Source organism: Podarcis vaucheri (assembly GCF_965113315.1).
Source record: "Podarcis vaucheri genome assembly, chromosome: 6".
In the NCBI taxonomy this organism is placed as follows: domain Eukaryota; kingdom Metazoa; phylum Chordata; class Lepidosauria; order Squamata; family Lacertidae; genus Podarcis; species Podarcis vaucheri.
Genome location: NC_138764.1, coordinates 34371322 through 34396791, shown reverse-complemented (window position 1 = coordinate 34396791; position 25470 = coordinate 34371322). Strand labels below are relative to the sequence as shown.

At 40.3% G+C, this 25470-nt stretch overlaps 1 protein-coding gene across 4 annotated transcripts; it reads left to right on the top strand.

Annotated features, from left to right (window-relative positions):
* The first annotated feature begins 1432 nt into the window (after positions 1-1432).
* Positions 1433-25470, top strand: ZNF326 (zinc finger protein 326). 4 transcript variants are annotated; one of them, XM_082227932.1, is made up of 12 exons: positions 1433-1753; positions 4516-4636; positions 6481-6886; positions 9073-9268; positions 11464-11498; positions 14242-14326; positions 16417-16531; positions 18350-18497; positions 19206-19305; positions 20108-20238; positions 22809-22904; positions 24795-25470. In XM_082227932.1, exons 1-12 carry the CDS (start codon positions 1738-1740, stop codon positions 24963-24965), a joined length of 1620 nt encoding a protein of 539 aa, XP_082084058.1. In that variant the 5' UTR covers positions 1433-1737; the 3' UTR covers positions 24966-25470. The 4 variants fall into 4 exon arrangements, with proteins under 4 accessions (XP_082084058.1, XP_082084055.1, XP_082084057.1 ...); XM_082227929.1 differs by having other exon boundaries at positions 1560-1753; positions 16417-16513; XM_082227931.1 differs by lacking the exons at positions 11464-11498; positions 14242-14326 and having other exon boundaries at positions 1566-1753; positions 16417-16513.

Here is a 25470-nt window from a genome sequence, read left to right as displayed (position 1 = left end):
CAATCAAGGGGCCCCTTGTCTAGGAGGAAAACATTGCCAAGGTTCTCTTAAGCAGCTGGTCTTGTGCCTGGCATGAAACATTTGAAAATCTAAGCCCATTTAATTTAGGAACCTGATCAAGATATAAGCCAATATAAGCCTTGATTAAAATGCAGTCTATATTCAGATGCCACAGTGTCTGGCATCCGAGGGCCCAACATCCCAGCAGGGAACAACATGGATCTCCAGTGGTGTAGCATGGGTTGTCAGCACCCAGGGCAAGGCAAGTAATTTGCGCCCCCTAACCCGTGGATTTGTGCCCCCTAACCCGTGGATTTGCGCCCACTAACCCTAACCCCCAGATGTTGCGCCCGGTGCAGCCCGCCCCCTCTGCACCCCCCACGCTACGCCACTGTGGATCTCTGCCCAGGCCCCTTCTTTTCCCCCTCTGGGCTGCTGCTCCAAACAGCTACTCCGGCTGGCTTTAGGGTGGCCATATTTCAAACAGTGAAAATCCGGACAGAAAAGCTGCTGACCTCTGTTGTAAACAAAATCTGCCCTTTTCCCTTATGGGGTATCCAAGAGCCCATATAGAGTCCTTATATAGGTTACCTATTGGTAGGAGAAAATGACAGAGGCCAACCAGAGAATATTGAGAAGCAAAGCAGCTAGTAAGCCTGATTTTTATTGATCTGTTGCAACAGGGTCCTCACTCACCACAACGCAGGAGGGAGGAGGAACCCCTATCAATGGCCTGCAAGGCCTTAATTTTAAATTCCCTGCCCTGCAGCTCAAGACCACCCCCAGAAACATCATACCTACGTCACAGAAAAGGCGGTCTAAAACAGAAATTTTAAAGTTGTTTTTCCTGTTTGCCAGGTTATCCGATTGCCCTTTCCTGATAGTCTGTCACCCATTAAAATGCTGATTACTCAATTCCTGAGACAATGCTCCTTGCAGGGAAAACATCTGGCCAGTTGGGGAATCAAAATGGATTCAGGTCGGTCTTTCTGTGCTGATCTATGCGCGTGCTTGGTTGGTACACTTATGAACATTACCATATATCTAAGACCTCAAAATTCCTATCACACCTCACAACAAATGCAACTGATTTGTAAGAAAGGCAACCTGAAAAAAGAGACTTTTGTAAACCAAGAAAATCTTTAATAAAAATATTTTTTTAGAAAAAGAAAAGCTGTTGAGCTTTTTTTTCCCCCTTTCTTTCTTGGCCAAAATCTCAAGGGGCAAAAATGCCGTTTTTGAGCCAGTTATGGAAAATCGTGCAGGGTTGCCACGCGCCCGGATTTTCCCGGACGACCGCGTCCCGGAGATGACGTATGGCAACCCTGCTCCGAGCCACCGCTCCGTAAGAGAAACCTTGCAGTTCACGCCCGGCGCTGCGCGGCGTACACACATCCGGCGGTGCCCAGTAGGTGGCGCTCCCCTTTTTGACTATGCTTCCCCCACCCTCGAGAGGGAGAAGGATCTCGCCGCAACTTCCGCCACTCGCCGCCCGAGCCCCTTCCTACGCGGGCCTTCTATCCCTTCGCGCTCCTCCTCTATAGCCGGCGACCCCGCGCAGCCAATCGGAGCGCTTCGGGGGCGGTCTCTCAGCCGCGCTCCTCTCAGCCCCGGCGTCACTTGGGCGCCTGCGGTGCGAAGGAAGCGGCAGGCGAAGCGGCGAGGAAGGGGAGACGCGACCAGGAGGCCGCCGACGTTCCCAGCAGCCCGGTCGCACCGCCGAGGGCTGTCGCCGCCATGGATTACGGGGAAGGTGAGGCGCTCCGGAGAGGCCGCGACGAGGCTGCCGCCGCCGCTGGGCTGGGCGCTGCGGACTCAAGATGGCGGCGGGGTCTGCGGCGGAGGCGGGAAACGGGCCTGGCTGGACGCGCCATGTTGGTGGGGGAGGGGAGGGGAAAAGAGCCCCAGAGCCTCGCCCGGGTCTGTGCGGGGGGAGTCAATTTCGCCTGCTTTTTATTTTTTTGCTCTTCCCACCCCCCTTTTAAATTAATAAATAGTAATAGTAAATTAGTAATAATTTAGTAAATAAATAAATAGTAAGGCTCTACCAGTTAATTTCGCCTGCTTTTTATTTTTTTTTGCTCTTCCCACCCCCCCCCTTTAAATTTCATTTATTGAATGTTTTCAGGCAAGTGAAGACGTTCGCAGGGTTATCGTGGGGGGCGAAGCTTGCATTTACTAAAACATCTGATATAGTTGAGGAAAGGAATAAATGGAGTTAATTGGGATACGGAGGAGGGGAAAAAAGAAGATGTGAGAGAGCGGGGGGGGGATTTCTGGAACCGCTGAAAAGAGGGGTGGGCGGAACTCGAGGTTTGCTAGGCGAGAATTGTTGAATTGTTTGCATTATTTCGTCGTCGAGATGTTTATTTGTTATAAATGAAAATCATGAATACTCTTACACACACAAACACACATACCCCGGTACGATATCCAGGGCGAGGTCGCGCGGGTAGGTAGGGTGGGGCTCCTGCAACAGCCGCACGTGGAGAAAGCTTTTTCCTAGGTTCACCCCACCCATCCCCCAACCCAGGGGCGAGACTCGGCTTTATTTCACCCGGGTCAAAGACCCGGTTTGGCATCCACCCACCCCGTGGGCATTTGCACACGCAGGTTGCAAGCCTCACTGGCGCCCCTTTAGAGGCTGTGTCTGGGGCAAAATAAAACCTGGCTAGCTCCCCCCCCCCAGTAAGTTACGCCGCTGCCCAATGTATTTTATTATTATTATTAAATTTATATACCGCCCTATACACACAGGTCTCAGGGATATTCATAGGAGAAAATCACAATATAAAAACCCAGAATACATAATCAAAATGCAAACAAGAACAACCCAATTACCCCCCCCAAGTAATCAGTGACGGAAAATAGAATTTAAAACACACGATATTTGTAATAAAACATATAAAGGTAAGGGTAATCATCAAAGGGTAGGTTTAAAGATCAATTAACTGTCTTTCAAATCAAAACATTTTAGCCAATGGGTTTTTCCCCAATTGTAACCATTCATAGAAGCTCTCTGATCCAGTGGAGGTTTCCATGAAGGGGTGCTGGGAAGCATTTTCTGTTATTCCCCGTTCCTTCTGCAGCCCTTGCCCACATCCCCAATTCTGATCCAAGAGTTGGGGAAACCTTTGGGACAGCATTTGGTGGGAGTATCTTTTTAGGCTGCATCCAAAACACTAAATAATCGGGGTAGTTCTTAAGTTTGAATTTAGAAAGTGAAGGATATTTCCATTTAAACTCTGTTATAGCTGTAATACTTCTTCCTTGGAATGAAGAGCTTTTAATAGTTGTTGCTTTTACATTGACAACTTATTCTTAACAATGATTGGAAAGCCTACCAGACCTTTTGCCATAAGTTGCATTACTGCTATTCTTATATTTTCTGCAAGAGCGGGACAGGAAAAATGCAAGTAGACAATTCACAAAAGCAATCCACATGCCTTCTGCTTCTCAGAGGTTACATCTGGGACCCAGTGTACTTTTACTGGGTTCGTATACCTAAGTGCAGTAGGTGGCAGTCCAAAGCAGAGAAGCACAATAATAAATCTGTAGTCTTATGTTTGTATTTTGTTCTGCTATGTTTGGGGTGCCAGCCCTTGATCTGTCAAATGCTGGTATCAGAGAGGTTGATTGATTGCAGTCATGTAATTCCACAAAGCCAAGAATACTATTGTGTAGGAGAAAATGGCATCTACAAGAGCTGGTGTCTCCGTAAAGAACACATGTTTTTCATTTAGAAGTGGATGACTGCTGGTGGAACCCTGGAGAATAGGAAAGTGACTGAACTAGGCCTTGAATTGGTTTTCCCCTTCCTGTAGGGCAGGTTTTTTTAAAAAATGCGTCTTTTGCTTCTGCCAAAAGACAACGTGGGGCGTGTGCCAGCTCTTAAAAACTTCTGGCTCCCCCTCCCCTTTACTTGTTCTGGTGGAGGACAGCTCAGAGTGGGCCTCATGCATTGGGTGAGATCCAGCTATCTTACACTTTGAGAAGACATTAAAATTGGTGGACTCTCCACGCTGCTCGCAATATATATGATTTCTATTACATGTGCAGAGGCACAGAACATAACCCCTGCTTAAATTGGGAGTTGCCTATATAGTTAACTATGGCTAGCAGCTTTGAAACAAGCCAGGAACCCATGGTTTAAAGCAGGGGCCAGCAAATGTTTTCAGCAGGGGGATGGTCCACTGTCCCTCAGACCTTGTGGGGGGCCGGACTATTCTGAAAAATAGATGCATTTTAAATAAAAGGACACATTCTCCTCATGTAAAAATACGCTGATTGCCGGACCGTCTGCGGGCCAGATTTAGAAGGCGATTGGGCCTGATCCGTCCCTCGGACCTTAGTTTGCCTACCCATGGTTTAAAGCGTATATTAGTTGCACTTTATTTAATTATTGTTAGGTTTATTTCCAACTTTTTTCCCAAGGTGGCTTACACTGTTATTGCTGATCCACCAGGAGAGGTCATGAGTCTCATTTTAATAAAATAAACTTCCTTCCTTTCTTAGAAATGGACCGTGACTATGGGCATGGTGCCTATGGTGGCCCAAGAGCCATGGACTCTTATATGAACCAGTCATATGGAATGGAAAGTCATGGAGGTGGTGGAGGAGGCGGTGGTGGTGCCAGGTAAAATACTGAATCACTTGCCTTACGTATTAAACGAAAGCATAAATATGTTTGACAATATATCCTTATTGAATTTAAGTGTTCCTTGAACATGTCATGTTGATTCTGTGTGCAGAAAAGCACAGGAAGGTACTGTGTGGTAGTTTTTGTTAAAAAAAATGGGGTTGGATTCTTTTAATGATGTACAGTGCTGTAACAGATTTTAAGATGACTGCATGCATTTGATCTAGAGTCTCTGACATCACTGTTGAAGTAGCAGCATAGAACGTATAGTTGAAGTAGACAATTTTGATTACATTATTTGATTAGATTTTAGCCTTCAATTTTCAAGGAACATTTAAATTTCACTTATTTAGCGCTAATACATTTTGTTAAAATGTTCCCTTGTAGACAAATTGTCATGTCCAGATTATTTTATTGGCAGGTACTAATTACACTAAAATGTGTGTTTGGCTTATTCTACAAATTTTTTGTGCAGTGATCTTACCATTTTGTTCTTAGCGCTGTAATGGGATTCTGATAAGCTTTTGGATTTGCACGGTGCCTGCAGTTCATGTTTACTAACTTAAGGCCATCCTTTTTATGCAAAATTGGTTTTCTTTTAAGATCTGTGCATTTTAAACAAAATAACTGGATGAAACATTAAACTTTGTTGTATTCCCATTTTTATATTTTAATTATTGTATGAGAATGCAAGACTGCAGGTTGGCAACCCTGAATCCACAAGATCTTTTGTGACATTGAAAATCAGGAAACTGCACAGTTTTGTTGAAGAATTGGTTGATATCCAATACTTATGCATAGTTAACTGTCTCAAGAATAATGATTAAGATGTACCTACCGTTGAGTAATCTGCATATGATTGGAGTTCACTGATCAAAATTAATTTAAAATCACTGTTGTAATAGACACTTCTGTAGATCGTATTTTAAATATGCAAGTTTGTGTGACTGAAGTTTTAAAAATGAAAATGGGTTATGCTGTTGTAAACGAGGATAGTATACATAGTCACCAGTGTCCAATTTTCAAAGTAAAGGCTTTTTCTGTTTCTACTGAATTATATTTTTATCCTGGGAGAGACTCCCCTTTATAGTGCAGTTGTACCTGACAACTATGTTCCCCTGCACTCTGCCTATTCCTGTATCTCAGTAAATAAGTAAAGTACTGTTTTATATGGTTTTTGATGTTTACATGTAATGCATAGCCTTTCCTTCTGTCAAGGGTACATTGATACTGAAAACTTATACTTGCCTTTTCAGTTCTATACTAAAGTACCTTCTTTAGTCTCTAGAATATGCCAAATGTAATAATAGAATATGGGGTATTCTGGCAGTTGGACTGTATGTTGCAGAAATAAGAAAATTAAATAATTGCACTGTGAACTTTGCAGGGATTAAAAGAAAAAAGTATCAAGTTGTAATTGCCTCTCATTATTGATACTATCACAACTTTCCCGATTGAGAGGAAAGCCTTTTAAATGCTGTTAACTGTTGTTAGGTATGACTTCAAAGATAAAATAGTTTTATTAACCTTTAAGTCTGGGCAGGTGCCTGCATCTGTAAGACTAGGTCTGGGCACAAATAATGAGGTTTAAATACTGCTGATAGACTAAATTTAGTGAAGTTCAGGTATTCTGAACTTTTAATATTACTTTTATGGAAAAATGGCTCAGATAGCTTTCTGTCTGGTCATATCTTGAAATTGCCCAGCCCTAATCAAGGCAAACCCTACCAAAGTAAAATATACATTGATTTGAGTTGATAAATGTCAACTGATGACTTGTCTTTTGAAATGTTTTAACTTTAGTAAGCTTACTTTTTTTTTCCTCACTGCAACTTTTCCAGGTTTGGACCTTATGAGTCTTATGACTCCGGGTCTTCTCTGGGTGGGCGAGATCTGTACAGATCTGGCTATGGTTATAATGAACCCGAACAAAGCCGCTTCGGAGGTAGTTATGGTGGTCGATTTGACAGCAACTACCGGAATAGCCTTGACTCTTTCGGAGGTAGAAACCAGGGCGGGTCTAGCTGGGAAGCACCTTACTCACGCTCAAAGTTGAGGCCTGGGTTTATGGAGGACAGAGGAAGAGAGAGTTACTCTTCCTACAGCAGTTTTTCTTCACCCCATATGAAGCCTGCACCTGTAGGCTCTCGGGGGAGAGGAACGCCTGCTTACCCTGACAGTGGATTTGGAAGCAGAAACTATGATGCTTTTGGAGGACCATCAACAGGCAGAGGCCGTGGCCGAGGAGTAAGTACAGAATCTTTTCAGATTCTTTTCACTAGTCACTCTTTTAAACCCTTTCAAGACCATAGCATTTAAAACAAACGGGCGCTGTCCAAACGCAGTGCACTTTTGGCCAAACTGTTAGGGTTGATGACCTCCCAATCCCGTTTGGTATTTACCTAGAACTTAGCACCCAGTGTTTCTTCATTTGCAAGTAAAGCACTAAGAGATTAGTTGCTAAGGCTTTCATCAAATCTCTCCTTTTGTTTGAAAGGTGAAGATTAAGGCAATGGGTTTGGTCTAAAAGGGGTTAAAAGGAATTGCATTTTTCCTTGTTAACACTAGCATCTTGGCTAGTGGGAGAAGTCTTGAATCATTGTAAAGGTTAATTAGAACCTTTCTCCGTTCTGAGTAGCTTAAAGGTGCAATGTATGTATATTGTTGAATTTTAGGGGTTGAATGCCATAAAGCTGATTTTGTCCTGATAGGCAGGCAATCAGTTCTACATACTCATTCTTAACTTAATGTAAGGTCACTAGACTTACGTGGAGTAATGGGTATAATAAAGATGTGTAATAAGAAATGAGGTGATTTGAAACCATAGTTAAAGGGGCGCCATCAACTTAACTAATTGTTTCAGAATGAAAACTAACGGTGCACTGAACAGTTTTGTCTAACACTTGGATGATTTATATATAAAATTGCACACAACACGTTCTTGCATGCTGAATGTGATGTTCCAGTGCAGCTTCAAAATTGCAGTTGAAACATTTTGAACAGAGTAAAGAAACTCAAAGATTAGCAGGAAAAACCTTTTAACAGCTGCTAGACTCCTGATGGAATACTTCAGGTTTATAAGATGATGATGTCCCATTAACTTACTTTATAATCTTATATCTCATTTTAGTACAAATAGTTAAGTTATAGAAGCTTATTTTGAGCTCATATATTCTATCATAAATATCATAAGCATAATATGTTTCAAGAAACTAGCTCTAAAAAAAACATAGGGTAGTTTATTTATAGCCTAAATGTAGTGATAAAGATCTTTAAAAAAAGAAAAGGTGGTCTGCATCCCTAAACTGTTCTTTCAAAAACGTTTTTACCCATGTGGCATTCTTAAGGGTACAATTGGCATAATAAGATTTAACACAGAGAGACATAAAAGGAGCTAGGAGCTTTCTTGTAGTTTGGTAATAAAATACTTTGCATATTTGTGTAGCCTTTGTTGTCAAGACTTTCTTTTTTTGTAAGTAGGTTTATGTTACTGAGTGAGTTAAAAGTCTCAGGGAGTATTGACAGTTCACTTTTTAAAACTTAAGTGTGCCTTTCTTGAACTTGAAATACTTTGAGGAATAAGCTACTTACTGTACTTAAAATGCATTGCACCTTTAATGGATCTGGAAATATTTGCTTGTGCAAATGTAAATCGCCTAGAAAGTGTCCTTTTGATTTATGTACATTCAGCGTGGAGATATTGCTAGATTGTTTTTTTGCTAGGGACCAATTTGTAGACAAAGTGAAATTTAGAACGTATGCATGGACTTTGTTAGCATATTATTATTTTAATGTTCTCTAACATATTCTGGTGTGCTAATGCTATTTGTTAGTCAAGTTAGGGAAACTTATTTCTGCTTATATGATTTCACTTATCTGGTCAGATGCCTTTTGGTTGGTTCCTTCTCTTCAGTTTGCTTCTATTTTCAGTGCCTTAAAATGTGTGGAACAAGCCAATTTAAGTATCCTTATGTAGATGTCTGAAACAGGAAGAAAGGAAATAGTCTTTTCACACCAGTAGATGACAGTTTGATCCTTGTTTCAAAACATTTCATGATACAAGGCAGTCTTGTTTTTCTGCACTCACTGCCGCAAACCCCCTCTTCTTGATATAGGATAGAAATACGTTTTTGGCTTTGTCTTTTGTTAAATGTATCATCTGGAGAATCTGAAGAGAGGGAATATAACTGAAATTAGAATATAACTCAAGATCTGGATTTATGACTTCTCATAAGCAGAAATTCATTTGATATAAACACTTTGTGGTCAGTTAACTGAAAAATGAATAAGCTTGCAGTTCTGATGTGTGTTAACTTGCTAGTATTGCGTTCTTTTCCCGGAGTTAAAATATTTGTAAATATGTATTTGTAGGAATTATGTTTCTTGCCACCAGCCATATCATTTTCTAATACTTGCTCTTCACCTGTTTACAGTACATGGGAGACTTTGGAGGCATGCATAGACCTGGAATTGTGGTAGACTATCATAACAAACCCAGTAATGCAGCAGTAGCTGCACGAGGAATAAAGAGAAAAATGATACAGCAGCCGTATAATAAACCAGGTGGGACATTTATCAAGAAACCCAAACTGACAAAACCTAATGTGAAGATGAACCAAAACAAACCTAGTAAGTAATTGAATGAAAGATACAAATAATAGCGCTATTTAACTTTTTCTGGGAGGAGACATTTATGATGATTTGCCATTCTTCATTTTTCAGCCTCAAAGCCCCTTTTGAAACTAGCACAGATTAGAAAATTTAATCTGCTACTTAAAATGAAGTCACTTTATCAGATTTGTGCCTATATACTATTCTCCTGTGTGAAATGTTATCTTGGAAAATTAGTCCTTTAATACATGTACACCTATATTTTGGAACCTCTTCTGGCTTCTTTTATTGTGAAGACTGCTTGCTAGATGCTGTAGGATTGTTACCAAGAGAACAATTGCTGCTTAGACGAATTTCAGACCTTAATGTTTGAATGCTTATGGAAATACAGTATTCAGATCAGATTTTTTTGGGGTTCCCTTCTGCAACGATTGTTGACTTGCTATTTGAAACAACAACAGAAAGTTAACATATTTTTTTTCTGCACTAACATCACTAAGCCTGTTTGTATAGATTGCTTTGTATGTGTATTTCACCTTAAATTTCCCCCTCATACTTTTTGGGCTCAGTGTGTGGTTGCTATTTGAATTGACTTGAATTTTGAGAGGACTCCAAATGGCACACATGCCACTTTGCAATATCTCTATTAGTGAAATACTCATAATTGCGATGAATGGAGTATATGTGGCTAAGTTCTGTGGCAGAAACGGGAGAGGTGGGTGGAATGACTGTAACATATTGCATGGTATCTCCACATGAATCCCTAGGTGATGGAGACTGGGCCACTTGCCATCAGTGTTGATGGGCAGGTTTGCTCTTCCTGAATGGCTGTGTGTGAGAAAGTAAAGCAGATTTTCCCAACCCGATGCCCTCAAGATGTATTGAACTACACCTGCCACCAGCTTTGGCCGCTGGTCATGCTGCCTGGGGTTCATGGGATTTGATGTCCAATAATTTCAGGAGGGCACCAGATTGGGGAACGCTGGAGTAATGGGTTGTCAGAGGGAATGCTGGTTGGGATGGGGGCATAAGCACTACCAAATTTACTTTCAGAACCTTGAAACCAAAATAAATATTTGCTTGCGAATGCAAACGTGCCATCAAATCTAATGCACACCTTAATTTTTGCAACGTAATTTGGCCAAAAAATGGTGAGCATTAGATTTGAGTAAATACAGTCACTTGCTGAATTCATTTAATATTGTGCATTTGGGTATTGCTCACTAACATCGCATCAGCTATAGCTTGTGTTGTTCATGGGTGGCCTGTGCAATAGGTACAAAAGATATTAAATATATATAATGAAAACTGGAAATTATATTTCCTCTTACAGTAGAAGCATACCGGACTAGATTGAGAGATTTCTCATAAGGGTCTCTGCCTTCATCCAGCCACCTGTTTCTATTTTATCTTTATTTTGAGGTAGATTATCCTGTTTCTTGAATGTAACAATATGCCCTACTGGTGCCCTTAAGCTACAATTTTTGTTTTTAACCAGCAAGAAATTGACAGTGGTCTCTGTTTGCTGGAAATATCTTCAAAACCTTGTTTAAGTTGTCTTCATCTCATTTAAGTCAACCTGAGATTTAGGCTTAAGACCTGAGATTTAAAAATTGTTCTTTATATGAATAAGTAACTTTTAAAAGTCTTCTACTGTTGCATATGGTCTTGTTTCCACAGTGTAATCAATGAGATGGTCTAAATTTTTGTTTACCATTTCTTGTTAATTCCTCTCACTGGGGTTGGTGGTCTGTTGAAAGCCTCAGGTATGCTATTCTACCTTTGGAGTCTGAGAGTAAATGTAGAAAACACAACTGATTCTTTCATGCGCACAATATGATGACGGATTTTAAGTGTGATATAAACAACGGTGGATTGAATTTAAAAGGTGTGTAACCAATGAATGGAAAACCAATTACACAGTATGATGATGTAATCCTACATGTGCTAGTTCTGCTGCATTCTCCCAGTTTTGATATAATTTCAGTACCAGTACAAGAGCTTGATTAATTCAAATTATATGTATTTTCTTTGTGGTTTTTTATATAACCTGCAACTGCATGCTAATTTCTTTAACATATTCTTTCAGTTTTCTATAACCAAGCTTCCTATTTTCCCAGTTTCCCAAGGATTTAAGCAAAATGCTAGGTGAGACAAAATATTACACTGCAGCTTGATTCTCTTTAAATTTCTTCCTCCTTTCATGCTAATAGAGCCATGGACACCAAGCAAGAAAGCTACTACAGAGGTAACGATCTCTAGCTTTGCAAAATATTGTGCTTTGCAACAAGCGTTAGAGTGTGTCTTGATAGTTAACACAAACACCATATATCATCTAGAAGGCCACGGGGCACAGTGATGCCTGTCCCATTGAGATTTTTCAGTCTCTCTCTCTCTCTCTCTCTCTCTCTCCCCCCCCCCACCCGCCCTCCTGATAGTGCTGGACTAGAATAAGAACCTGCTGTTAATACAAGAGTGAGGATTTCTGTGGTGCAATCCAGAGAGCAATCAAAACAGATTAGAATTCAGTGTCACACTATTCCAGTTGCTCCATTCTGGGGGTTCTCCTGACCCTCCACAACCCGATTGGGGAAAAGGAAGGGGGAAAGCCCCATTGCAGAAGTGGAAGACATTGCACTCGGCTTCCAGTAATGGAACTGGTTAGGTGAATCCTGCCCATTGAATTTTAAGGGTAGGCAACTGGTGGTTCTTTTATATGTGCCATTGTGGTTTTAGTCTTAATAAGACATAATTAAAAGGCAAGATAAAAGCTATGTACTTGTGACTCTTCACCTACTTTCAGATTTTGGTCATGGAACCTGCATTTCTAAAAAACACATTTAATACATTTATATCCTTCCTTTCCATCATGGAACTCAATGCAATGTATGTGGGATTCCTAGGCAGTCTTTGATCGAGACTCGGGTGTTTTAGCTTCAGCATACTATTCAGTTGAACTTGTAGCTTTTATTAAAAGACATCCAGTACTGAACTTGAGATACTTCAGTGCTTGTAGTAGCTTAGTGTAAGTTTATATATGTGGAGTCTCAATAAACTTGCAGGTTTCAAAATACTGGTTATATAGCCAAATAGTGGATCTTCAGTCCAGTGGTTACAATAACTAGGAGGAAAGATTTTCTTTTTTAACCAGTTGTTTCATTTTCAGCTTCTGTTCATGGTTGCTTTGAATCTATAGCCTGTTTACACAGGATTGCTGACAGTTTTATTTATCTAGATAAGGTCTAGAAAAATCCTAGGTACAGTGGTGCCTCGCAAGACGAAATTAATTCGTTCCGCAAGTTTTTTCTTCTTGCGAGCTTTTCGTCTTGCGAAGCACGGTTTCCCATAGGAATGCATTGAAAATCAATCAATGCGTTCCTATGGAGACCGTCCGGGGACAGGGGAATGGCCGCGCGCCTTCCCCTCTGTCCCCGGAGTTTGCGGGGCAAGCTTCGTTTTGCGAAGCAAGCCCATAGGGAAATTCGTCTTGCGAAGCAACTCGCAAATGAAAAAACCTTTCGTCTTGCGAGTTTTTCGTCTCGCGAGTCGTTCGTCTTGCGGGGCACCACTGTACCTGACAGTCATGGCATGTTGGAACACTGAATTACATTTCTAGCTGGTTTGAACCTAGTACTTAAAGCACTCTGTGTAAGGAACTCTGAACTATTTCACAGCAATTTGTAGTTTTATTTGTTTCTCTTATAGTTGTGCTTTGTTAAATGAAACCCGTGGCTTTTAGGTGGCTTGCAGTTTAAATGCAGTATCAGTAATAGAATGAACACAGCAAAAACATAAAAAATGGCTTGCATGAACATGGCACAACACAAAAACCAGAGATTCTCTCATAGCTTGGTAGAAACAAATGTTAAATGACATCTGCTAAAAGCTCAGTGTAAACAGTTCTGGTGCTCTTTGTCACATGTGCCACCACAGGAAAGTTCCTGCTTCCATTCTGAGTTCTGATGATGGACACCATGTAGGGAACCCCAGGAAATTTGCTGTATATGGGAATGGTCTCATAGGAGCGTACATCCTCCTGAGATTGCTGGGGCAACTCATTATTAAAGTTGAAAGAGCAAAGGTTGAATAATGGAAACTTAATAGTAGGAAAGTGGAAATACATGTTGGTAAGATTAAAGGATAAGGAGACTTCCATTTCTGACTTGGGCAGCTATTAGAAAAGCCAGGAAAATAGAAGCTTTTGTCCCATCAGATCCTGAATGTTGAGCAAGATACAAATGCTCTTGTAGCTGACATGCTTGGTTGATCAGAATATTTTATCACGCCATGTGCAGAGTAGATGTTCCAAAACTGATAAAATAATTTTGATCAGTCAAGCATGTCAGTGACAAGGACATTTGCATCCTGCCTAATATTCATGATCTGATGGGGCAAATTTCCTTTTTACTTGTCTTTCTGATAGCTGCCCATTTTATGAATGGAAGTATCTTTAGCTCTAAGGGTGCAATTCTAATGATAATTACAGTTTTAAATGCATTATGCTATGTAATAGCGCAACTCTTCAAATGGTTTGACTGACGGATTGTTAATGACAAATAAGTGGAATTTAAAATTATCAGTGTCAACAGAGTCCAATATTTTATCATATAGTGGAAGTTAACCTTCCTCTCCTCCACCCTTTGCCCCACCCCCACCACTCAGAAAAAAATCTTTAGAGGGCAAGGAGAAGAGGAATGTGAAGTCCTGTTGGGTGAATGAATGGGTGCCTGCTCTACTCGCCCAAAGGCAGTGTTCAATGCAACCAAATTTACTCATCACCACAGTAAAAATGGTCTTGTCTTGTACCAACTTAACATCCAGAAAAACACAACCAGAATTTACTTTTTAAATTCATTCCTCTTAATTCAAGCTGATCACTTCAGCTAATTGAATTGAATTGAATGTTTTCTTCCCGTTCTGGAATTAATGTGCCACGTTTTGTCCGCTCATCTGTTTACTCTGGAAACTTGTGCGTTTTGACCTTTCATTAGGGTAATGAAGCTGAAGCAGGTGGCGCAATTACAGATGAAGATTTTACACAAGATGCCTGTGATGGCATCTGTCAGGAATTTGAAGGTAAGCCTGCTGATTTTATCAGGTAACTCAAGGTACAGTGCCTCTACAGTTTCATCTGGTTACATTTTCAAGAAAAACTGTACTTATTTCCTGCAGTTGTGTGTTTCATCTTCAAAACGGAGAACGTTTAGTTCCATGGCTCTTGACTGTGACAAATGTATCATTACTTGCTTGTGATAACGTTTTCTTTTCTACATCCAGATCATGTATACACAACACTTAATTTAACTTTCTGTTTCCTGTAGCATTAATGCCATCACTTAAAATTAGAGCTCTAGTATTGATCATCCTTATCTTTGTAGTCACTTAATATTTCATGGTATTGATTTTAAAGTAGACCAACTGCCAGCTGTTCTTCACCATAAATTGGTTGTGTTTATACATGCTGCTTATTAAAACAGGTAAACTATCTATTTCTAGGAGAAAGATGTTTCAGTTGCTAAACCATATCTTCAAACCCACAAGCAAGAAAATTCTACATTGAGGCTGACATTCTGTCCTAAACTTCTTTTTCCCCTGATGTGCTTTGCTATTGTATATGATCTGTATGATAAATGAGGAATGCTGGGAACTTGCTACAAATTGTATGGAGTTTCTTGTCTCAAAACCTTGGGTGTATCTCATACTGTGTAATAGGCTTTCCATTGAAATACTGTTCACTGTTTTGTTTGTGCTGCTATGATTACAAGGTGAAGCAGAATCTTCATTTTTTTACTCCAAAATCGAACCATCTTCAGGTTACCACTGAAGCCTGTTTTGAGATTCTAGTGTAGTGTTGTATCTGGATTCATATTGATGGCACCTTAGCAAATTTACCAGTTGTTCCGCTTAAATCTTCAAATAAAGCATCATGCTGGAAAGTAGGAGTCTTGAGTTGGTTTCTGGACTTGAGCCTCCATTCCTCTGGACTTCAGTAAATCTAGAGATTTAGAAGGTGTCTGCTGATCTTGAGAGACAAGATGCAGACTTTCTCTCTACAGAACCCAATGTCAGATGGCTTATACAGCAGTTAAACAAGGACTCACTTGCGTTTCCTTTGAGGTAAGGTGCCACATTGCAAGTTCATCCCTATGGAGCACTTTGGAGAGGCCTAGGGATTCTTTGGTGGAATGGATTTCTCTGTGTGTATGTGTAAAAATGCGAGTGGAGTGCTTGCTCTATGTACTGGGGGAATAGTACTTCATTGTTTGCTTATCACCTCCAAAAGTAACTGTAGGCTGTTCTGATTATTATTCCTACCTTGGGTGTGAATGACAGTCAGAAATTGACATCATTGGTACCTGTTTTTAATAAGGCAGATGTTTCTTTCAAAGAGACATGCAAAGGAGAGAACAGCTGTTTGGCTGCTTGAAAATCATGTCCAGATTGACATAAAAAACCCCATTTTGCCTGTGAATTGAAAACCTGCCCCCCCATAAATGCATGGAATCCGTAACATATTTGAAACGAAATTTTGAAGTTTCTTTTCCTAATATGCAATCTCAAGTTTGGAAGAATGAGGACTGTTCATACATTTTGATATTTGTGTTAAAACCCACCAGATTGTCAATCATTTGGGGGGAACGATTAGGAAACCTGTACTCGATGTTGTGTCGTAGTTTAGGGTTAAAGTCTTCCATTTTATTGGGATTTTGAAGACTGCATGCTTTTCCTTTTCAGATAATAGTTTTCCTTATTCAATAAGCTGTCTTCACAATAAAACCAGGAAGCAATCTAGCTTAAAAGAGCATAAATTTTATGCAGCATTAAGTTTGATATCTTCTTGATTGTAGGCTCTACAACTGTTTACTGTTCTCTGCTGGTCCCTTACATAGTAGTGCCTTTAGTATCTAGGCACAATGAGGTTAGGTTGGCTTTATCTTTTGCTAATTCTCAAACCTACACTGAAATGCTTGGATATTCCCTTTAGCTTTAAATTAACTAAGCCCTGGTAGATGCCATTGGCATAGGTGGCTTGACTTTATTCCTCCTTAATGACGCCCTAAGTGTAGTGGTTGAGATGGAGTGGTGTAGGGTAAGTTGGACTTCACATTTCCCTCTTGTTGGAGTCTAGAACGCAATTATTTATTTAGCTCTTTAATTGTTTTTAGGCGTCAAGCCGGAGGTGAAAAATGAAGAGGAAGAAAAACGTCGAATTGAGGCAAGAAGAGAGAAGCAAAGGCGTAGAAGGGAGAAGAACAGTGAAAAGTATGGTGATGGTTACAGGTTTGTGGTGGAAATGTCATGAATTTGTCCCCAGCCAAAATTCACAGGCGTGCAAAGTGGGAATAGCATCTCCCTTATTCTGTCTTTGCTCTGCCTGCTCCATGGTGTCTTATGCCTGAGCCCCCCAATGCCACATAGACAGTATGCTATATTTCCATGTATCTGGAAGGGCAGATGCAATGTATTTCATGATAAGCCATTATTCCTGAACTATCAGGAATACCCAAAGAATTATTCATTGTAAGGACAGAATGCCTGCACACCATGTTGAGGGATCTCCTAGCGAATTATCATTTAATCCTCTTGTGAAGAGTGTGTGCTTAGTTTCAGTGGAAAGCTTCACAAGTTGTAATGGGTTCATTTGGTTTTGTTACCCGTTTGTTATTGTTATTGTTGTTATATCTGTTCCCCTGCCCATCTGACTGCATTGCTGCAGCCACTCTGGGCAGCTTCCACATAATAAAACATAAAACATTAAAAACTTAACAATACAGGGCTGGTATTGTGGCTAAATGTGAGCTGCAAGCCCAAAGGTTCTTGGTTCAAATTTTGCCATGGTCATAAGCTCATTTCCATGTTCAATATGGAGGTATAGTGCATGAAATAAATGTGTTGTGGCACTTGGAACATTTGAAATGCTATATAAAAATGGTAATTGTTGTGATTTATTGCTGTGGTTAAATGTTTGACAAGTAAAACTTTCTCAGCACTGTCTGGCAGCGACATCAAATGATGTCCACCCACTTGCTCAATGGGACTTCCTGTCCCTTTTCTCCCTCCACATGTCCTCATATGTGTGGAGCAGATTTTGGGAGCGCATGGAGGACTGAGGAGGGAGGAGAAGTCTGTTGCGGAACTGGGATGCCCATTTGCACTATGTTGGATTCATCCAGGGTCTTTGCTTCTATATAAACTTCGAAATACTGGACTCTGTGTGTTCTGTTAACAAGCAGAAACTATAAAAGTAGCTGCTGTTTTGACTAATATCACCTGCTTAAACAGGAGAGGTAACATATTTCTTTCTCTAGAGTACAGTAACTTTAGGACTGTTGAGTCACTCCTGTTAGATTAATACTGCGGATTTCTGTTATATTGTACCGTGATTAAAATGTGTAACTAGGTGTGCCTTTTACTTTTCTGCCACCTCTGCCTGGGTAACCATGTGTCTGCAACAAGGAGCCTTGCTGCACATTAAAGACCAATGCCTTGTTGCAGAATCTTTTGTGGGCTAGAGTCCCATCAGAATGAGGATTCATTTGAATTTCTCTCTGGTCCATGAAAGCCTGTGCCACAACACATTTGTTTCAATCTTTTAAGGTGCCACGAGATCCTGGGTGAAATACTGGCCTTGCCGTTCAACCCAAGGCATGCTTATTCAGAAGATACCGTATTTTTTGCTCTGTAAGACACACCTAGTTTTTAGAGGAGGAAAACAAAGGAAAAAAAATCTCTCCAGCGAAGCGGGAGGAGAAACTGAAGAGGCTCCATTTCTCCTCCCGCTTTGCTGAAGGGGCGCTGTGTCGCTCTCCTTCTCTGCGCAGCACTATTCGCTCCATAAGACCCACACACATTTCCCCTTACTTTTTAGGAGGAAAAAAGTGTGTCTTATGGAGCGAAAAATACGGTACTCTCACTTACTTCTATTTCAGTTAAAGGGTCCAAAGGAAACTCCAAACTGACTTAGATTATTGTGATGGAACCATCTCCGTGTTTTTATCCATATATTACATTTGTTAATGAAATGAATTGGGTGTTGCAGTGGCAGGATTTTAACAAATTCTATATCTCTCTGTGCAACATGTCTCTATCTTCTGCCAGAATGGCATTCACCTGCTCATTCTGCAAGTTTCGAACATTTGAAGAAAAAGACATTGAAGCTCATCTGGAAAGTCCTGTTCACCAGGAAACGTTAGATCACATTCAGAAGCAAACCAAATTCGACAAGGTTGTGATGGAGTTTCTACATGTAAGTTGTCTAAATGGAACTATGGATTGGCTTGTGAAATACACGATTCACTGTGCCAATAACCTTAAACTGGGAAAATTGAAACAGTATTTCTAACACCATAAGTAAAGTGATACATTTTTCTAAACATAAATAATGTTAAAGAGTTTTTAACACATACATTACTTGTTTTTCTACATGGAGTGTGTTGCATGACACAGCCCATCCCTCCTGCTAGGACCAGCACTTTAAAATAACCTTGCACCTTTCAGATACCAATTTCTGCCTTCATTTATACACTCAGGATAAATGCTTCATCTTGCTGCATGGCAGGGATGGCACTGACCAAGAATAGCACAGTGACCAGGATCAAAAGAGCTTGCTTAGGCATGAATGCTAGCTCAGGGGAATTCTCAAGATCTCTTCTTTCACTGGTGAACCCCTTTGCCGGATTGCAGAATGCTTTTGAATCTACTCAGTTACAAAAGCAGTTTGCAACACTGCAAATGGGGTAGTGGTGAAAGCCTCTTCTGTTTTCAGAAGATCTCTCTCTTTCTCTCTCTCTAAAGCACCCATCCCCTTTTGGCCCTTCAAACTAATTTCATAATACTTTGGATCCTGGCCAGTGAGTCTGGTAGCTTCAGTATGTGGGAGGTGAATTTAAAACAAGTGAAGATAATGTTTGATTTCCTGAAAGTGATATACACTCTCCCCTCCCCCCCCCCCCAGGAATGTATGGTGAATAAATTCAAGAAGACCGCTATGCGTAAGCAGCAGACTACTAGCCAAATGGAAGCTGCCCAGATGACTGAAAAAGATGTTATGGAAGGCAAGTGGCCTATGAAAGTGTCTGCTGTGTCAGCATAGCAAATTTGTCATGTAGGCACAGTCTAGAACTGTATGTTAACAAGGCCAAATCATATTTCCTAAATTTGGTCACCAACTCAGAAGTTGGGGGTGCCGGTCTCTGGGATATGGCCTGTTTTTAGACACCTGCCAAAAACTTTTTTCCCAGCAAGGCTACCACGGTGTATAAGTTAGCTGTATTTGTATTATTTATTTATTCTACTGATTTTATTTCTGATTTATTGACAATTAATTTATATTTAATGTATATTTGTATTTTAATAGTTTTGCAGATTTTCGCTGCATTTTATGGATAATTTCATTACGTACACCGCTTAAAGAGTTTGTTGTCAAGAGGCCCTATGAATCTTACTTAATAAATGCATTTTGAAAACGAAATTGGACTCGATGGGACTTCCCATTTAACTAGCAAGGGCAAATGGTTCTGTAAACCTAAGTGACTGTTACTTAAAACAATCAATTTTGGGTTTTGGGAAGAGAAATGTGGTAAATGTTGAAGAATTTTGTGTCACTGCACCAGGCATTTGCAAAACTCCCATATTTGATGCCTACTTGTAAATCTCCTCTGTAGAATAACTTATCACATTTAAATGTGATAGTACCATTAATAGGCATAAATTTGGAAGAAATTCTTGTTTCTCCCTTTGTCTCATGGTTTACAAAATCGGTTTTGTTTGATATGCACACACAGATCCCTTAACCCTTACTACATGTCTTTCTCTTAGCATAATCTGTTACCCTTAACATATTTGTTTCTTTGCCAGGTGTCACGGCTGATGACCACATGATGAAAGTAGAGACTGTTCTCTGCTCTGCATGCAGTGTTTATGTTCCTGCTCTACACAGTTCTGTTCAGCAGCACTTAAAGTCTCCTGAGCATGCAAAGGGAAAAACGGTAAAATCTGACTGTAGAGTTTTCCTTTTACCTTATTGATTGACCACTAAAGCAATAAAGATGGTCTAGTGCTGGCAGCCCCAACCTTCGGTCTTCCAGATGTTTTGGACTACAATTCCCATCATCCCTGACCACTGGTCCTGTTAGGTAGGGACCATGGGAGTTGCAGACCAAAACATCTGGAGGGCCGCAGGTTGGGGGTGCCTGGTCTACTGTGTGTCTTGGTCCTTTGCTTCATTGAGCCCATGCTTTCCCCCCCTTTATTTGCTTTGCCATTAGTATCAGCAACAGTTCATGATTACACCACACAGTAGTACAAAATTTAACAATCCTGTTTAAGACATACCAGCTCCCGTGTAAATTAGCAGAAGAAAGGGAGAGTACCTAAGGTGATGCATATATTTGGTTCTTATATTGAATCTAAACGCAGTTGGGAAAGATCTGGCTGGGTAGTGGTGAAGTTTACATACTACTCCGGGGCTGTGGGTGCCACACAATCACAAACTATGGGATTGGCTTTCCCGGCCAACTGATATTTCACTTGGAATCTGATGATTCTGCTTGGCTACACGCGCAATCTAATCAGTGGCCCAGTGGTTTGCTCACTAGGACTAAGCTGTAGATGGATACAGAATATTGACAAAAGCTAAGATCACCTTTAGTGCCAATCCTCCTCCTTGAATTTCAACTTTGATTAGATCGTTTCCCCCTAATTCTATGGTTCTCTACACTTAGAATCATTTGAAAATGAGTAGAAGGCAAAACATAAGCTCAGTGCTCATTTGTGCAGACAGTTGGACGTACACAGACAAAGTACGACAGGCCATTCCAAAAGCAATAAAGAGAACTCCATCCTGCCACAAATAAATGGTTAGCGTTGCAGTTAATAATGACACCTCTGTAGTTGCTCTTATGATGGACGAAGTCCAATCATAGTTTTGCACTTACTTGGCTTTCCCCGTGTATAGATTTAGTTTCCAAATAGGTGAGTACTAAACTCCAGTGAAACTTTTTCAGCAGTACTGCAGGTAACCTGAAGCAACCATGCACACATAGGATCATAAAGCCTTTGTGGCTCATAATGTATGGACTCCTATGAACAGGAGGAGGAGAGGTTACCCCAAAATTATGTTGAAACACTGACAGGAAACTAAACACTGATATTTTGCCTCTTTAGGGTAATAAGGAATTGTCTTGATATTTTTAGGAAAATAAGAATTTTTTTCACATTATTGAAAGTCCATTGAAAACCAAAATCTAAAAATACAGGTTACTCCGCACTATAAAAACAAGTTAAAAAAAAAAAAATAGCCTTAATCCAGTTGGTGCCTTTGCGGTCACAGAAATGCGTTGGAGAAGCATCCAATAATGGGGATGGGTTTCTTCCACCAATTTTCCTTCCTTCCTTCCTTCCTTCCTTCCTTCCTTCCTTCCTTCCTTCCTTCCTTCCTTCCTCTCTTCCTCTCCCCCCTCAAGCTGTCCCAGTATTCTCAACAGATCCATTCTAGAGAGTTGGAGGTTACTCCAGAACAGAGTGGATAGTGGCACTGGGGGAGGGGGGGGCTGGGGAAGGGTATTGGACAAAAATGACCTTGCCTCCCACTGTTCGAAATTAGCAGGGCACCTGGCACATTTTGCACCTAAAGATTCTCCATTTGCGAGCACCTCCAAAAGTCTGGGTGCACCTGGCTGACACTCAACGATTACTGAAATGTGTGTGCTTTGAAGCCTTGAAGTATATGCCAACGGCATTCTGTTTTGATGCCCACAACCCGGGTCCCAGAAGTCATTTGGCTCTTAGGTTTTTTATCCCAGTTTCTAACACTGTTGCCTCCTCTTCTGCTACCTTGTTAGTTTTCCATTTATAGCTTGCTCTTATCATTTGGTCTCCTGTGGTTGACTGGAAGATGGATAGAATTTTATGTTCTCACCATTTCCCCCCTTGAGAAATCAGTGCTATTAATAGATAACCAATGAAGTAATTCATGTCCTATTTTGTATACAGCTTAAATTTAGTGATTGAATAAGTGTTTGGATGTGGTCACTTGGCAAGCCGTACATTATTTTGATGAGATTAAGGGTGTTGCTAGCATGTTTTAAAAACACGGGAACTGCTTCAACACTTTATGAAGCCAACTTTATTTCCAGGTGTTGACAATAGGCCTCAAATAGTATGTGCTTGTATATCATAAAAATTAATGCAGACAAAACTGATTCATACTTAAATCAAAATCCTGTTCTGCAGTTGATCAGAACCAGTAGGGCTTGAGGATCATTGCAGATTCTTGTTTAATGTTCCATAATAAATGTAAAACCACAGAGTGCCTGCTTCTAGAATGTGCTAGATAGTCCTAAACTATATCCTTTTATGATTGTACTAAAGCCAGTTGTTTAGTTGGTACATAGCACTCTTAACAGTAATTCAACTTTTTTTCTGAAAATTTTACTTTTACTTTTCTCTTCAATAACCAGTTCATATGTCTGGCTAATGCATTTGTTATAATGGGAATGGGATGTCTCTTTGGAATAGGTTTCTAGTGCTTGTTTTTACAGTATAATCTTGTTTACAGACTTACAAAGAGCAAATTAAAAGAGAGAGTGTACTAACTGCTACCAGCATATTGAATAACCCAATTGTGAAGGCACGATATGAGCGCTATGTCAAGGTAAGCTTGCAGTATGACCTAACTTTTTAGCGGCAGATAAAGAATGCTTAAGATCGGCTCCTGCATGATTTTCTCAATTTGATCGTTTATAAGTGAAGTAATCCTATATTTTTAGTTGGGTACCCGCACTTCACATCAGTAGATAAAACAGCTGCAATCAGAATAAATAAAAAATAATTGATTGATCAGAAGGGCTTGTCTATTGATCAATTAAAATGGCAAATATTTGTGTACTAAAATATTTCCAGTGCAAGAAACTTTATTTGTGTAATAATGCACACCATACCTTAGAAATAGTACTCCTTTGTGAGGTAGAAAGGATTAAGATAGTGCTTGTCATTTGAAGTTTTTTACTTGTTACTACTTCTTAAAAATCTGTTTGATAAGAGGGTGTTTTTAGTAAATTGAAATATTTCTGATCAATTAAAAGTTGCAGCTCTTAAGTAGAAACATGAATTTCAGCTTGAGTAGTACTCAGTATTAACTGCCTTCCATTGCCTTAAGACATAATTTGGTCTAAATGGAAGAAAATGGAATGTATGGCTATCAAGTCATGAAAACCTCAGCAGCCTAATGTGGTTTGAGTTTGCGACTGTAGATTAATTGGTAGGAGTAGTTTGGATTCCAAGTCTATTGTCCAGAGGGCCAGGGAGGGGCAGGCAAACCTCCCCTCTTGGAAGAAAGACTAATCAGTGTCTACTGTAAAGCCCTGTTGATTGGTTGTTGGAGGAAAACCAAAAAGCAGTCTTTCTTTGTCTAGTTTCTGGCCTCTTGTTATTTGTAGGCATCTTTCAGGGCACGGCCGTCACAAAGCAGCTTGCATAATCGGGAAATAAAATACATAGAAGGAAAACTGCCGTAACGGAACATAAAATTTTAAAATGCACAGGTCACTTTGCTTAAAAAGTTACTGAGTAGTACAACAGAAGACTAGTAATACTTATAAGGCTTGCATCTTTTGCGACATTAAAAGATCTCTTTTAGGAAAAGATGCCGTTTGAAATAGATAGGTAAACAGTAAAACTTGTAGGTTGGAAATGACATGCACATCTGTGGGTAGGGATTCCCTATATGTATTCTATGTAATCACTGGGCAGCTAGAAATGGCATTGTAGAGGTGGACAGGGAAGGAATAGCAACTGAAGGCAGATTATCCACCTTGCTCATATCCCTACCTGGTTTTCACCAGCAGAGCTGAAGTAAGCGCATGACAGCATTCCTCTGTCTGACCTCTGATTCCCCCAGCCCCAAATTATTTCCCTTCCACTGTTCCTAATAGTAGGGAAATTCACTACATTAGGTTTTCTCCCTGGTTTGTAGGTATGTCAGGTACTGGGAAGGCTGGATCCTTCAGATCCATGCTTGTCCCTGGCACGCTTCCAGTCTTATCAATAGCATGCCCGCTTTTCACCCTGACTGACACCAGAGTTGGTCAACAGCTGAATAAATTTACATGGCATTGGAAAGAAGCATCCAACATTGGATCACCATGATGAGATCGAACAGAGGTCTCTATCCTCAGAGAGAATTCTAATGCTTCCTTTGTTCTCTGAGATGCCTTCCCAGAAATCAAAAGATTTGGGGGTTAGTGTGTTACCTGTCTGGTCCTCCCCCTCCCCGATTGTGATTTTATTGAACTTTGCAGAATATGTGACCAAAAAACAATTAATCCTGTTTGTTCCTGCACGTACATTTTAAATGCAGGCTATCGTTTTACTTATTTATATTTGCAGCGGTTTCGTAACACTCATTATTTAAAGATGCCTTCTAAGCATGCCATGGGAATTGTGTATCCGGTTTTTATCCCGCTGTTTCCTTGCATCTTCTACTGCGTTCTTCACCCAACATGCTTTGCCCAGTGTTGCTAATATTTATCAATGTTCTTGCTAGGGTGAAAATCCATTTGAAGTTACTGATCAAACTCCTGAGCAGCAAGCGGAAGAAGACAAGGCAGACGAACCTGTGGAGGAGGAGGAAGAGGAAGCAGAAGCCGAGGAAGAAGAGGAAGCCGAGACTGCAGAACAAACCGACTTCACTCTTGACCAAACAGAGGATGCTTAAATGCGTGAAATGTGCACAAGTAGAGGAAAATGCCGCTTTATTTTTATTGTTTCCGTGGCTAAGTGTAAAATTTATAGTAGTTAGAAATAAGGCTTTTTACGCTATGCATGCATTCCATTTAAATTGAAAATGTGTTTGTTACTTTGTTTTTACCTTTGCTTAAAATGAAGACAAAGCTCTTTTTAGTTTAGCTTTAATAGTAAGCCGGCGGCTGTTCGATTCGATTAAACATTGTATGGTGTATGTGTTCTTAATGTTTTCCTCTCTTGGTGTTGAGAATCGGAAATAAAGGAACTAGACCGTTTAATCATTTCAGCACAAAGGTATTTCAAGTGAATGCTATAGCTACTTTGTTTTAGAATGCATAAACTTTAAGAATTATGTTGTGAGTGTGGCCGTCTTTTGGACTGCATCACTCATTGTAAAATACATGTTACAATATATCTTGTAGTCTTTTTGTCATAAAGATGTATGTTTGTAGCAATAAAACATTTTAGAAATCTTA

What these genes read in the sequence shown, in the direction of transcription:
- ZNF326 (XM_082227932.1), top strand. An exon ending in GCAAGAAAGCTACTACAGAG is followed by an intron (nt 11,499 to 14,241) that starts GTAACGATCTCT and finishes ACCTTTCATTAG; the next exon opens with GGTAATGAAGCTGAAGCAGG. An exon ending in AAGTATGGTGATGGTTACAG is followed by an intron (nt 16,532 to 18,349) that starts GTTTGTGGTGGA and finishes ATCTTCTGCCAG; the next exon opens with AATGGCATTCACCTGCTCAT.